We start from the raw sequence: 16,037 nt of genomic DNA, 5'->3' as shown, positions 1-16,037 counted from the left end.
TCCTCGCTCTATCTAGAATATCGGGCCTCACTTTGCTGAATCTATTTCATCCCTACGTTTGTCTTTTCATCTTGCTAACAGTCATTATATGTGGGGGGCTGCCTTTTCCTTTGGGGTATTTCTCTGAGGCAAGTCAGGCTTGTTTTTCTATCTTCATGCTAGTCAGCTCCTCAGGCTGTGCCGAGTTGCTTAGGTAGTGTCAGGCGCAATCCACAGCTGCCTTTAGTTGTGTTTAGGATAGGTTCAGGTATTGCGGTCTACAGAGATTCCACGTCTCAGAGCTCGTTCTATTGTTTTTGGGTTATTGTCAGATCACTGCATGTGCTCTGATTGCTGGCACACTGTGTCACTGGATTGCCTACATAACAGTACAAGGAGCCTACCTAATGATTCTCAATAGAGGGAAAAAAGAAGTTCTGACATCATTTTTTTTTTCTCAGCTCTGTGTTCAGTCTTTTTTTTCCCCTAGACATTTGGGTGTTTCAGGACACAGGTGTGGACATGGATATTCAGGGTCTGTGCTCTTCAATGGATAATCTCGTTACACATGTACAAAGGATTCAAGATACTATTGATCAGAAATCTATGTTAGAACCAAGAATTCCTATTCCTGATTTGTTTTTTGGTGATAGAACTAAGTTTCTTAATTTCAAAAATAATTGTAAGCTATTTCTGGCCTTGAAACCTCATTCTTCTGGTAATCCTATTCAACAGGTTTTGATTATTATTTCTTTTTTGCGCGGCGACCCTCAGGACTGGGCATTTTCTCTTGCGCCAGGAGACCCTGCATTGAGTAATGTCAATGCGTTTTTCCTGGCGCTCGGATTACTTTACGATGAGCCTAATTCAGTGGATCAGGCTGAGAAAAATTTGCTGGCTTTATGCCAGGGTCAGGATGAGATAGAGGTATATTGTCAGAAATTTAGGAAGTGGTCAGTACTCACTCTGTGGAATGAATCTGCGCTGGCAGCTTTGTTCAGAAAGGGTCTCTCTGAGGCTCTTAAGGATGTCATGGTGGGTTTTCCTATGCCTGCTGGTTTGAATGAGTCTATGTCTTTGGCCATTCAGATCGGTCGACGCTTGCGCGAGCGTAAATCTGTGCACCATTTGGCGGTATTGTCTAAGATTAAACCTGAGCCTATGCAGTGCGATAGGACTATGACCAGAGTTGAACGGCAAGAACACAGACGTCTGAATGGGCTGTGTTTCTACTGTGGTGATTCCACTCATGCTATTTCTGATTGTCCTAAGCGCACTAAGCGGTTCGATAGGTCTGCCGTCATTGGTACTGTACAATCCAAATTCCTTCTGTCCATTACCTTGATATGCTCTTTGTCATCGTATTCTGTCATGGCGTTTGTGGATTCAGGCGCTGCCCTGAATCTGATGGATTTGGATTATGCTAAACGTTGTGGGTTTTTCTTGGAGCCCTTGCAGTGTCCTATTCCGTTGAGAGGAATTGATGCTACACCTTTGGCCAAGAATAAACCTCAGTACTGGACCCAGCTGACCATGTGCATGGCTCCTGCACATCAGGAAGTTATTCGCTTTCTGGTGCTACATAATCTGCATGATGTGGTTGTGTTGGGGTTGCCATGGCTGCAAACCCATAATCCAGTATTAGATTGGAACTCTATGTCGGTATCCAGCTGGGGTTGTCAGGGGGTACATGGTGATGTCCCATTTTTGTCTATTTCGTCATCCACTCCTTCTGAGGTCCCAGAGTTCTTGTCTGATTATCAGGATGTATTTGAAGAGCCCAAGTCCGATGCCCTACCTCCGCATAGGGATTGTGATTGTGCTATCAATTTGATTCCTGGTAGTAAATTCCCTAAAGGTCGATTATTTAATTTATCCGTGCCTGAACACGCCGCTATGCGCAGTTATGTGAAGGAATCCCTGGAGAAGGGACATATTCGCCCATCGTCATCACCACTGGGAGCAGGGTTCTTTTTTGTAGCCAAGAAGGATGGTTCGCTGAGACCTTGTATAGATTACCGCCTTCTTAATAAGATCACTGTTAAATTTCAGTACCCCTTGCCATTGTTATCTGACTTGTTTGCTCGGATTAAGGGGGCTAGTTGGTTCACTAAGATAGATCTTCGTGGTGCGTATAATCTGGTGAGAATCAGGCAAGGAGATGAATGGAAAACTGCATTTAATACGCCCGAGGGTCATTTTGAGTATCTAGTGATCTGTGTTTCAGTCTTTTATGCATGACATCTTCCGTGAGTATCTGGATAAATTCCTGATTGTTTACTTGGATGACATTTTGATCTTCTCAAATGATTGGGACTCTCATGTGAAGCAGGTCAGAATGGTTTTCCAGGTCCTGCGTGCTAATTCTTTGTTTGTGAAGGGATCAAAGTGTCTCTTCGGTGTACAGAAAGTTTCATTTTTGGGGTTCATCTTTTCCCCTTCTACTATCGAGATGGATCCGGTTAAGGTCCAAGCCATCCAGGATTGGACTCAGCCGACATCTCTGAAAAGTCTGCAAAAATTCCTGGGCTTTGCTAATTTTTATCGTCGCTTCATCTGTAATTTTTCTAGCATTGCCAAACCATTGACCGATTTGACCAAGAAGGGTGCTGATTTGGTTAATTGGTCTTCTGCTGCTGTGGAAGCTTTTCAGGAGTTGAAGCATCGTTTTTGTTCTGCCCCTGTGTTGTGTCAACCAGATGTTTCTCTTCCGTTCCAGGTCGAGGTTGATGCTTCTGAGATTGGAGCAGGGGCGGTTTTGTCACAGAGAGGTTCTGGTTGCTCAGTGTTGAAACCATGTGCTTTCTTTTCCAGGAAGTTTTCGGCTGCTGAGCGTAATTATGATGTGGGCAACCGAGAGTTGCTGGCCATGAAGTGGGCATTCGAGGAATGGCGTCATTGGCTTGAAGGAGCTAAGCATCGCGTGGTGGTATTGACTGATCATAAGAAACTTACTTATCTCGAGTCTGCCAAGCGCTTGAATCCTAGACAGGCCCGTTGGTTGTTATTTTTTGCCCGCTTCGATTTTGTGATTTCGTACCTTCCGGGCTCTAAAAATGTGAAGGCGGATGCTCTGTCTAGGAGTTTTGTGCCCGACTCTCCGGGTTCATCTGAGCCGGCGAGTATCCTCAAGGAAGGAGTCATTGTGTCTGCCATCTCCCCTGATTTGCGGCGAGTGTTGCAAAAATTTCAGGTGAATAAACCTGATCGTTGTCCGGCGGAGAAACTGTTCGTCCCTGATAGGTGGACTAGTAAAGTTATCTCTGAACTTCATTGTTCGGTGTTGGCTGGTCATCCTGGAATCTTTGGTACCAGAGAGTTAGTGGCTAGATCCTTCTGGTGGCCATCTCTGTCACGGGATGTACGTACTTTTGTGCAGTCCTGTGGGATTTGTGCTAGGGCTAAGCCCTGCTGTTCACGTGCCAGTGGGTTGCTTTTGCCCTTGCCGGTCCCAAAGAGGCCTTGGACACATATTTCGATGGATTTCATTTCTGACCTTCCCGTTTCTCAAAAGATGTCAGTCATTTGAGTGGTCTGTGATCGCTTTTCTAAGATGGTCCATCTGGTGCCCTTGGTTAAATTGCCTTCCTCCACTGATTTGGTGCCTTTGTTCTTCCAGCATGTGGTTCGTTTGCATGGCATTCCTGAGAATATTGTTTCTGACAGAGGTTCCCAGTTTGTTTCAAGGTTTTGGCGAGCCTTTTGTGGTAGGATGGGCATTGACCTATCTTTTTCCTCGGCTTTCCATCCTCAGACTAATGGCCAGACCGAACGAACCAATCAGACCCTGGAAACATATCTGAGATGTTTTGTTTCTGCAGACCAGGATGATTGGGTGTCCTTTTTGCCGTTGGCTGAGTTCGCCCTTAATAATCGGGCCAGCTCGGCTACCTTGGTCTCTCCATTTTTCTGCAATTCTGGGTTCCATCCTCGTTTCTCTTCAGGACAGGTTGAGTCTTCGGACTGTCCTGGTGTGGATTCTGTGGTGGACAGGTTGCAGCAGATCTGGACTCAGGTAGTGGACAATTTGACCTTGTCCCAGGAGAAGGCTCAACTTTTCGCTAATCGCAGACGCCGTGTGGGTCCCCGACTTCGTGTTGGGGATCTGGTTTGGTTATCTTCTCATCATATTCCTATGAAGGTTTCCTCTCCTAAATTTAAACCTCGTTTTATTGGTCCGTATAGGATTTCTGAGATTCTCAATCCTGTGTCTTTTCGTCTGACCCTCCCAGACTCCTTTTCCATACATAATGTATTCCATAGGTCGTTGTTGCGGAGATACGTGGCACCTATGGTTCCATCTGTTGAGCCTCCTGCCCCGGTTTTGGTGGAGGGGGAATTGGAGTATATTGTGGAGAAAATTTTGGATTCTCGTGTTTCTAGACGGAAACTCCAGTATCTGGTTAAATGGAAGGGTTATGCTCAGGAAGATAATTCCTGGGTTTTTGCCTCTGATGTCCATGCTCCGGATCTTGTTCGTGCCTTTCATGTGGCTCATCCTGGTCGGCCTGGGGGCTGTTATGGCTGGCAATCAGGCAACACAGCGTGCAGTAATCAGCGCACATACAGAGATCTGGCAATAACCAAAAACAATAGGACGAGCTCTGAGACGTGGAATCTCTGTAGACTGCAGTACCTGATCTATCCTCACACAACTATAAGCAGCAGTGGATTGCGCCTAACAACTACCTATGCAACTCGGCACTGCCTGAGGAGCTGACTAGCCTGAAGATAGAAATACAAGCCTGACTTACCTCAGAGAAATACCCCAAAGGAATAGGCAGCCCCCCACATATAATGACTGTTAGCAAGATGAAAAGACAAACGTAGGAATGAAATAGATTCAGCAAAGTGAGGCCCGATATTCTAGACAGAGCGAGGATAGCAAAGAGAACTATGCAGTCTACAAAAAACCCTAAAACGAAAACCACGCAAAGGGGCAAAAAGACCCACCGTGCCGAACTAACAGCACGGCGGTGCACCCCTCTGCTTCTCAGAGCTTCCAGCAAAAGACAATAGCAAGCTGGACAGAAAAAAACAGAAAACAAACTAGAAGCACTTATCTAGCAGAGCAGCAGGCCCAAGGAAAGATGCAGTAGCTCAGATCCAACACTGGAACATTGACAAGGAGCAAGGAAGACAGACTCAGGTGGAGCTAAATAGCAAGGCAGCCAACGAGCTCACCAAAACACCTGAGGGAGGAAGCCCAGAGACTGCAATACCACTTGTGACCACAGAAGTGAACTCAGCCACAGAATTCACAACAGGGGGCTCTGGTGAGGGTTCGGTGACCCCTCCTCAAGGTGGGGGGTTCTGTTGTGAATTCTGTGGCTGAATTCACTCCTGTGGTCACAAGTGGTACTGCAGCTTCTGAGCTTCCTCCCTCAGGTGTTCTGGTGAGCTCGTTGGCTGCTTTGTTATTTAACTCCACCTGATTCTGTCTTCCTTGCTCCTTGTCAATGTTCCAGTGTTGGATCTGAGCTTCTGGATCTTTCCTGTGGCCTGCTGCTCTGCTTAGATAAGTGCTTCTTTGCTTTTGTTGCTACTTTTTCTGTCCAGCTTGTCTTTTCGTTTTGCTGGAAGCTCTGAGACGCAAAGGGTGTACCGCTGTGCCGTTAGTTCGGCACGGTGGTTTTTTTCGCCCCCTTTGCGTGGTTTTTTGCTTTAGGGTTTTTTGTAGACTGCAAAGTTCTCTTTGCTATCCTCGCTCTATCTAGAATATCGGGCCTCACTTTGCTGAATCTATTTCATCCCTACGTTTGTCTTTTCATCTTGCTAACAGTCATTATATGTGGGGGGCTGCCTTTTCCTTTGGGGTATTTCTCTGAGGCAAGTCAGGCTTGTTTTTCTATCTTCAGGCTAGTCAGCTCCTCAGGCTGTGCCGAGTTGCATAGGTAGTGTCAGGCGCAATCCACAGCTGCTTTAGTTGTGTTTAGGATAGGTTCAGGTATTGCGGTCTACAGAGATTCCACGTCTCAGAGCTCGTTCTATTGTTTTTGGGTTATTGTCAGATCACTGTATGTGCTCTGATTGCTGGCACACTGTGTCACTGGATTGCCTACATAACACGCCATAGTGCCCAGGTGCCAACCCGAAGGCCAGTCACATCCCTGCCGCCATAGTGCCCAGGTGCCAACCTGAGGGCCAGGCACATCCCTGCCGCCATAGTGCCCATGGCAACCCGAGGGCCAGTCATATCGCTGCAGCAATACTTGTCAGGTGCAATGCTCCATACTGTTAGCTCTGTGCCAGGAGTAGCGTCTCATAGCTACACGCAGTGCCTCCATTACTACCACACGCAGTGCCTCCATTACTACCACACGCAGTGCCTCCATTACTACCACACACAGCGCCTCCATAACTACCACACGCAGGGCTTCCATAACTACCACATGTAGCGCCTCCATTAGTACCACATGCAGCGCCTCCATAACTACCACACGCAGCGCCTCCATAACTACCACACGCAGCTCCTCAATAACTACCACACAGCTCCTCCATTACTACCACACAGCGCCTCCATAACTACCACACACAGCGCCTCAATAACTACCACACGCAGGGCCTCCATAACTATCACACGCGGGGCCCCAATACCTACCACACGCAGGGCCTCCATAAATACCACACGCAGGGCCTCCATAACTACCACATGCAGAGCCTCAATACCTACCACACGCAGGGCCTCCATAACTACCACACGCAGGGCCTCCATAACTACCACACGCAGCGTCTCCATAAGTGTTACATACAATGCTCCCGTCATTGTCAGGCATACTGTGTCACATTCATTGCCCTGTGATTGTCAGGTGTCGTTGCCCCTGAAGTGCCAGCTGTTGTGCCATTATCTGATGCAGTGACTCCATAAGTGTCAGTGATCCCCAGGATACATTGCCCCTATAAGTGTGCGGAGTCGTGCCTCTAAGACCACCTTCACACATCAGCCTAACGTCGTACACGTGTTGTCCATATGGTGACAGGAGTGCAGGGACCCATCACCACCGATGCAGGGACCAGCGACCAGTACAGGACAAGTATTAGCAGCGGCCTCCATGTTCCGATCTGTGAGTCATGAGGATTCATCGTGTTGGAGGTTGTAAGTTCTTATTTCACTATTCAGGGTAATGTGAAGAACAGAGGATGGAGGTCTCCGTTCCCCCTGATAACCCGGTGCTGCGCTGTGCTCTAGAAGGAAATGTGCCCGCTCTACAGTCCATTTTTGAAGATTCAGCTGATAACCACCATGAACAATGTAACACATTTCTTGTAGAAGAAGATCTTCTTGGGAGGAACCCGCTGTCCTTAGCCTGTGTACTGGGACGCACCGAAGTCGTGAGAGAATTGGCTAAGTATGGAGCCAACGTCAACCATAAAACAGCTCGAGGTAGGGTGTGTGTATGTGCGGAGCGTGTATTCTGTACATTGCTTGTATAGCTCCTCCATACAATGGACATGCAATGTAACAATTGTCCTTTCTCCATTTCAAATATGGAGCACAGAGCCCCCTAGTCCTGAGGGTCATAGGGGTCCAAACTGTTGAGTCACCACCTATAAATCAATTTTCTCATATCCAATCAGCTAGTGGCACTACCTAGGTGATCGGTCTTTTATGCTGTCAAGAAATCATTATTATCAGCAGCACATCGTCCTGTGTAGTCGGGGAATGAGCTGATAATCACATGATATGTATGAGAAGGATCACATTATCGGTCCTAAAGTCCCCATCATTGTCAGGCTTGGTAAACAGTCCGGTAACAAGCGACAGGAAATAGTCGATCGACGCTCGTTAACATGTATTGATGGCCCTCAGTCGGCACGTCTAATTGCATCATTAGTGTATGTAACATTAGCGCAAAAGCCAAATCTATCCCGAAGTATGATTCCAAATTCATTGCTGCCCTCTAGTGGTTCTGCTGTAGATATGCAAATAATAAAAAAAATAATAAAAAGCCCATACTAAGTATTGTCATCATTTATTTCTGCTTAAGAATTGTAACACTAATGAAGCAATGGAAATGCACAAATTTAATAAAAATAAACAATTTTAAAATGATTATTTATTTTTTTAAATTTGTGTATTGATTTCAGAATAAAACAAACATTACACAGATTTACATTTGTCATTGTCCATTATACCATAGGATACACATAAGTGTAGAGATATATCCTATCCAAAATTTACAGGGGTAATACACTGTGCATGTTAAATCACTGGTACCTTATACATTTTAAAATGATTATTGATTAATAATGGTCATACTTGCATAAAAATTATCTTTTTTAAAACATAATGTGAAACATTTAATTGGAAGATGTCAGCATGTGTCCAATATGTTATGTTTTCAATATCCATCATCAGGGATGTAATGATTGTAAGGATGGGGATCATTAGTCAAAAATATAAAAAATGCAGGTCAAGGTCACATTGGATTACAGAAGCTGCAGAGACATGCAACAGGTAGGGCATGCTCCGAGTGTGTTACCTGTCCTGGCTTCAGTGCTGGGCTTTGCTTCCTTCCCTTATGGCCAGCTCCCTTGTGCTCGTCCACACCGGGTTACTGTGGTAACCTGGCAAACACCTCTGACATCATCACCCAAGGCCTTTTTAGGCCGGTTCAGGGGGCCATCTGCTTGTCAGGAGTTGCTTCACCTTCCACTTAGCTCAGCTCTAGCCCAGTGTCTAATGATCTCATGATGCCCCTAGCTTCTATTTAACTTCCAGCATTTATTTCCAAGCCCAGTCCTGCTTATCTAGCTGTAGTCCACAGCTATCACACGCTGCAATTATGATTCAGATTACTAACTTTGAATTTTTTCTCGGTGCTGTTCATACCTTAGTCTCTGCAATCAAGGTAAAGCATCACTGCAAGCAAGTAATGAGTCTGCCTATTCATCATTGCTTTCCTGTGATTATCAGTTTGCTTGCTGCAACTCCTTCACTGTATACAACATATTTCTAACATTAATCATCTATCTGCTGCAAGTTTCTTATTGTATATACAGTATCTCTGCTATTGACCATTTGTCTGCTGCAACTCCCGGATTGTCTATTCATCTAATGTGCCAATCTGTATCCACACAGTTGGCTCTGCTTCATGTGATGTTTTCTGCTCTTGCCTGTTTTTATGTCCTCTTGTAGTCCTGATCCTCACTAATACATGGGGCTGACCATCAAAGCCCATGGCCTTCCATCTCTGCTGCTCACCCTGACCTGCAGCTTAGGGAATCCACCTCTCCAGGTGAGCACATAACAAGATGTAACTCTGCGCTGTGTCTGAAATTTCAGCGTCTGTATTCTTTCTATGGCTAGTTTCCTAGTAAACTCCGCTATCTCTTGCCCACTTCCCTAGTAGTCACTGCAGCTTTCCCTAACTGTAGATACTGCAGTTCTCTTTTCCCCAGTAGTCACAGCAGCCTTTATCTAATTCTGCAATTGTTGAATCGCCCCCTACCTACTTTCCAAATAGTCACTATCCTGTCTTTTAGTTAGAAAAACAGTTCCTAACACTCTCATCGGAATTCTCCACAGCCCCCCAGTATTCACAGCATGGCACTTCACACTTGACCCCATTTCCTATTACAAAAACCTAAAGAGATGAACTGGAATATAAGTTGGCGTGCATGCAAATACCCTGCTATATATAAATAGCAATAGTGCCTGAAAATAACATTGGATACTTTGTTTTTATTAAAATTATGTTAACTATGTAGAGGCCATCCCACCACGTCAAGGTGATCCTATTCGGGGCGGTCTTAATCTATAGTATTACAACCTTACCATATGTCAAATGAAGGAAATGTGAATAAGGGCCAAGGAGGACCAATTCATCTCTTTTTATTTTTCTGTTTCAGGTTTCTGCACTAAGTGCAGTGCAGGTAAGGGTTCAGCCTCCCTTTTGTTTGATCTGGACTTAATGTAGCTCCCCATGGCTGCAGGTCTCTGTCCTTCTTCACATTTACGTCATTTGACATATGGTAAGGTTTCAATACTAGAGGTTAGGACCGTCCCAAATAGGGTCACCTTGACGTGGTTTAATGACTTTTACATTGGTTTCTTTTATCAAAATTATGTTAACTACCGTAAGTACCCTATGTTACTTTCATGCACTTTGTTATTGTGCACATAGTGTGTGTATGTATATATATATATATATATATATATACTGTATATATATATATGTGTGTGTATGTGTATATATATATATATATATATATATTAGCCTCATCATATACAGCAGCGTGTACCACGGTTGATGATCTGTGTAGGTTCCCGCACTCAGACTTTGTACTATTAATAATAGAATAATACGAAGACACGCCCAAGGTGATATAGTATTACAATCTAATATTACGTCACAGTCACTTCCCTTCCAGTGACTGTAATCACCATATGGAGAGCAGACAGAAGTCTCTGTGTACAGTCAGCACCTAATTACGGTATATTCATACCAGGATCCTTTGTGCACGTCTTTTGTTTTTGCGCCAAACTAATAATTTTAATTTCTTCCTCTGTGATTGTGTGCTTGCAGGCAGGTCTTGTGATTAGTTCAGGCCTCAGAGTCTGTCTATGGAGTCCGCATTGTTCCTGTGTTATATCATGAATCCATGGGATTACGTGCTGGATATTATCATCAGACTTGCATCTTCTGCAGTTCATCTCCACCCGAATGATAAAACTCCGTGCACTCAAAAATGTTCCTCATGTCTTAAAGGGAATCTGTTTTTTCCACCTAATCTGAAAGTAGTATAATGATTCCAGCGATGTGTCACTTATTGGGCTGCTTGCTGTAGTTTTGATAATGTCACTTATTAAAGGGATTGTTCACTACTTGTACAACCCAGATGTTTGCCCCCAGTAAGACAGTAACACTTATACTCCCCTCCGGTGTCGGCAGCGTTCTGGTGGTATTAGCACTGGCTCTCCCGGTGATCCCGTAACATTGTACGTCATGCGATCCCTGCAGCCAGTTGGCGGATGCTTCACGCTCACCACCTTCTGACATATCATTTATCCCGTGGAAGTGAGAGAACAACACAGATTGAGAAGGGGTTGTCCTAGTGGTGGACGATCCCTTTAAAAAGTTGCGCATTGCTTGCTAAAGCTCTGTAAAGAGTGAAGCATGCTTTTATGCTGTTTTCTGTCCAGCTCTGCCCCTCCGGTTTTGATTGAGAACCCCTTTGGCCACTATAAGAAGAGACCATTAATGTTATAAGTCCATATATATATATAAGTCCTGAAGAGAGTCTTTATGGCTTATGCTGAGAACAGTCCATCAATGTCTGATTGGTGAGGGTCTGACCCTAGGGACCACCAGTCTTCAGGATCCGTGATATTTATTTTTTTATCATAAGCATCAGTGCTTCCATACCTACTACTGTATCTTTTATGGCCAGAACTTTTGGTTGTTACTTTTTTTCTGCTTCCACTTTGTTTTGGTGTATTTTTTTTAACTTTTATTTCAAAATTCATCATGAATATGTTAAGACTACTGATGAATGAACTGGAATAAGGTGTTATCTGAGCATGCTCCAGTGCTAGTGGAGTATATTCTGCGTACTCAAATAATATGTAGTTCGAGTCTCCTCAGCTGCATGTCTCGCGGATTTTCGACAGCCGCAACACATGCAGGGATTGCCTGTTAGTCACTAGGACTTACATGCTATATCCCACTAGGCTTTGTTTGCTACGTGCACGAGGCCTTTTAGTATCATGGCACTTTGGCATTTAGATTTTATAGTGCAATTACCTTTTATCTGACTTGACTTCTGACCAGCAATTTCATGCCGTCTAATTAACTTTTACATCCAGCAATTAAATGATGTACAGCCGCATGCTATACACTTTGTACAGGCTGCCAGGATACAATCCCATTAACCCATAGCAACTGAATGAAATCAGTAAGGCGTCTTTCCCCTTCATCTTGCAGGATATTCAGCATTACATTGTGCTGCAGCGTGGGGACGGCTGGATGTGTTAAAGGCTCTTGTCGACTTAGGAGGTGACATCTCGCTTCTCAATTTCCGTGGTGAAAAAGCAGGTGAAATAGCGTCCAGATACAACAAGACAGATTGTGTAGATTTCCTGAAATGGGCTGGTAAGTGCTCTAACCTGTGTAACATACAAGTATGCAACAAGCATACGTGCTCTACCATAATGGCCTCCCGTGTATTAATATTAACACATAAAAGGCCGCCCTCGGAAATATTTGGTCCCCTTACAATCAAATTTACAAGACCCCGGAACTTCTCACATTGGCCAATTGTAAGCAAAATGTAAAATTGGATTTCTATAGTTTACTAAAACTTAATATTATACAAAATATGTGTAAATATATACCATAAAAAATACATTACTATATACCAGCAGTAAATAAACTGTATACATAAATGTCTACCAGCAGTGAATAAACTGCATACCTCATGCACTATATATATATTTTATAACAGTGCAATGTAAACAGGCTACCAATGCCCCTGACGAACAAGCAAAACACTCTTAAAGGGAACCTGGGATGTGAAAAAACGCTATTATTCCACAGATATGGGGTTAATCTTCAGGTTAATAGCGTTCTGAATCTGCCCGGCACATGCACTTAGAGCCCCACTGTTGGGAGGAAATTAACTGTATTCCTCCCGGCAGCGTTCGGGTTTCAGCCATGGGGTTGGCGCCGGTTCAGTCACCGTTCAGTGTATAGAGATCGGCAGCTGTAACCGCACCCCTGTACTGACTGACAGTTGGCTCAAATGCTGAACTGAAATGCTGACCCTGCTGTCAGTCAGTACTGGATCTCATCTACAGCTGCCGCTTTCTATACACAGAGCGGTGACTGAACCCAGAATGCTGCCGGGAGGAATACAGTACTTTTTCCTCTCGGCAGTGGGCAGGTCCAGAATGCTAGTAACCTGCAGATTAACCCCATATCTACAGGATAATAGTGTTTTTTTATGTAACAGGTTTGTTTTAAGGTAAAAGGATCATTTTGGTCTCTCTGAAACATCATCGCTCTCGGCAGCACATCATCCTCTAGAAACTTGTGCTGCCGAGAACAAGAGCAGGCAAATACACTGTCTTAGATTGTTCTGCAGCGCGATCTGGCAGTGCTATTAAACGACCCCCAATCAACAAACAAGCAGATGATCAGCAGTCATTTAACTCTGCAAGTTGGGTTGTGTAAACCCACATTTACTATTCAACCATCATGGCAGAAAGTTTTTTTTTTCTATTGACGATGGCGTAATCACACCTAGCTGATAGCTAATGAAAAACACAGCAAGACGTATAGGTCAGTAAGAGATCGCCCCAAAGACTGATGTTCTGAGAAGGCCATGCTTTATTTTTAGATGGTATCACTCTCATATTCATTTGCAACAGGTGCATCTAACAGCATGTTCACTGCGGCCATTTCTGGATGTACTGGGTGGTCCAGGTGTTGTTTTTTGCAGTTCCACCACTAGTGTGCTTCCTGCGATCTGCCGAATAACCTCGGCGACTTCACATTTTGTGTCCGTACAGTCTGGTCCTGGTATGTTATAATGGATGGAGAAGCTGTAGGCCCCATCCTGAAACGAGAAATGGTGGTAAGATGAGTGAATCATCAGGTCTGCGTGGAATTATCTGAACACCATACAAATGAGCCATAAAATTGGATTTAATGGGCAGAATAATTTTACCTTAATTTAAAAAAATAGCGCCTAAGAGGTGTAAGATTATCAGACTTTCTGGATCCTCAGACTTTCTGGATCCTCAGACTTTCTGGATCCTCAGAATTTCTGGATCCTCAGACTTTCTGGATCCTCAGACTTTCTGGATCCTCAGACTTTCTGGATCCTCAGACTTTGTATTTATATACCAAACACTAAATGATCTTCATGCCATTGCTCCACCTTTGACTGTAGGATGTCACTTTTCAGCTAGCTTTGCTTTGACAGAATTGGGTTTGGGTCTGAACATTGGGACATACAGTATGAGTTGAATTATCCGAGCAGTTAATATTGAGGTGTATATATTTTTTGGCCTAAAATGGCCATGGTTCAGTCATAACAAGTTCATATCATGTTTTGCAATGGAGATCTTGTGATTGTTGAATTGGTTGTACAGGATTAGTACAAAGAGAGTTGCGTTCTTAGGGCTCGTTCACACATCCGATTTTTACACATACGAGAAAAACGGACTGATTATTCTGATCAGTGTTTGATCAGCATGTGATCCGAGTGTCAGTTTTTTCTGATGTGGAGAGGAAAAAAAAACTTTCTCCATTCTGACAGTTCGTGAAAATCAGATCGTACTTTGATGACATTCGAGTGCAGTCCGATTTTTATTTTTTATTTTTATTTTTTTCACGGACCCATAGACTTACAATGCTGATTTTGATCCAACGCTCAGTGAAAAATATCGGAGACATGTCCGATTTTGATCCAACTATGTGGTCCAAGGAAAAAAAAAAACAGACGTGAACAGTCCATGAAAAACAAGGAGGGCACTGCTATGAGAAAATCGTATGTGTGAACGAGCCCTTACAGTTTACAGCTCTTAGAACCAGGGGTTGGAGCCTCTGTTCACCACTGCGGCTCTAATGACTGCTTGTTCCCAATTCAGGTCACCCAAATGGGCCTTTAGGCTTCTAATTCATCAAATCATTATCGAGCTCTGCACTGATGAGGGGCAAAACCCACGGAACAACTGTATGTAACTGGGCTTTTCTGCCTTTTAGGCTTGACTGATATGAGATGGCTTTCTTCTAGAGGGCCAATATAGTCACTTTTGTCCTATGGAGCATTTCCCTATAAATAAGTTTCCATAGAGTACTATTTCTCTTTAATTAGAGCCTTTTCTCTTTGAGCTGTAGCTCGCTAACCAGTATCCAGCTCAGCACTAATGAGGGGCAAAAACCCAGAAGCAGCTCTCTGTGGATGGGTTTCCTTTCATTTTCTGGAGCAGTCTCTGGCAGGAGTGATATGACATAGCTTTTTTTTTTTCCTACTATAGAACTAATTTGTATTATCTATCATAAGTCTTTATTTCTTTATGTGTCTCTTTAATGAGAGCCAGTACTACCCCTAAGGGTTTTAAAGCAGAATCTTAGTGAGGGGGAAAGGCAGAGCTCAAAAGCTGATAAAAGGGGCTGGCGAGCACAGATTTATTGATCCCTTATCTGAAGGACAGGTCATCAATATGAGATTTGTGGTGGTCCGACTCCCAACACCCCCACTGATCAGCTGAAATCTGCTGACAGCAACCGGAAATACGCAATGTCTGTGGTGTAACACAGCAGATCTATATGTTGGTAAGTGGCTTCTACTGACACTTTTCAGCTGATCAGTGAGAGTGCCAAGTGGCGGAACCCACCAATCTCATATTGACTTACAAATACGGTAATCCGTCCTTAGCTCAGTCCTGGACAACCCCTTTAAACAGTGTAATTCATTGTTACATTCAGAAGAAATCTGATCCCCTGCAGCTCAATGGCATGTAAGGCCAAAGGGTGCTGAAGACAAAGCTTTCACTGCCTGGTGACGTGAATACTATTGATGCAAAAAGGTAACAAGACGCCGAGTGTGGTAATGTATGTCCGATGTTGTCATCGGCTGTACACACAGATTGTACACACAGATTGCACACACTGATTTACTGTCATGGTGCACACACTGATGCACGATTTACTGTCATGGTGCACACACTGCTTCCTCTGAGATAGCCATGTATTGGGTAATAAGCTTTTCTGATCCCTCTTTTGCCTGTTTTGACCTATTTGTTACCTCAATATTACATTTGAGAAGACAAAAGGCCCACTAGCGAGGATGATTAACAGGATGTGGTATTACAAAAATATAGGTTTAGAAGAATTTATCAAAGCAATGGCCTAGATTATCTACGGAAATGACGACTGCACAAGCCAGGGGAACAGGAGAGAAATGTTAATAGATGCATCAGATGCAAAGGTATATAGCCCGAAGCAGGGAAATGAAGCATGGGTAGGGCTCAGGAGGACAGCTGTGGCTGGGGGGACAGCATAGTACTGGGGCAGGCACTATAGCAGATGTGCATGGTACTGTACTCG

At 44.0% G+C, this 16,037-nt stretch overlaps 1 protein-coding gene across 1 annotated transcript in view; it reads left to right on the top strand.

Annotated features, from left to right (window-relative positions):
* The window catches only part of ANKRD45 (ankyrin repeat domain 45), a 30,521-nt gene that overhangs the window by 2,186 nt on the left and 12,298 nt on the right, over window positions 1-16,037 (top strand). The window contains exons 2-3 of the mRNA XM_069737502.1: window positions 7,100-7,363; window positions 11,907-12,074. Of these exons, the coding sequence (XP_069593603.1) occupies window positions 7,120-7,363; window positions 11,907-12,074 (412 nt within the window). The 5' untranslated portion in view covers window positions 7,100-7,119. The remainder of the gene's footprint in view (window positions 1-7,099; window positions 7,364-11,906; window positions 12,075-16,037) is intronic.

Source organism: Ranitomeya imitator, chromosome 8 (assembly GCF_032444005.1).
Source record: "Ranitomeya imitator isolate aRanImi1 chromosome 8, aRanImi1.pri, whole genome shotgun sequence".
NCBI lineage: Eukaryota > Metazoa > Chordata > Amphibia > Anura > Dendrobatidae > Ranitomeya > Ranitomeya imitator.
Note: the sequence above shows the minus strand (reverse complement) of the source record. Positions and strands in the feature narration are given on the sequence as shown.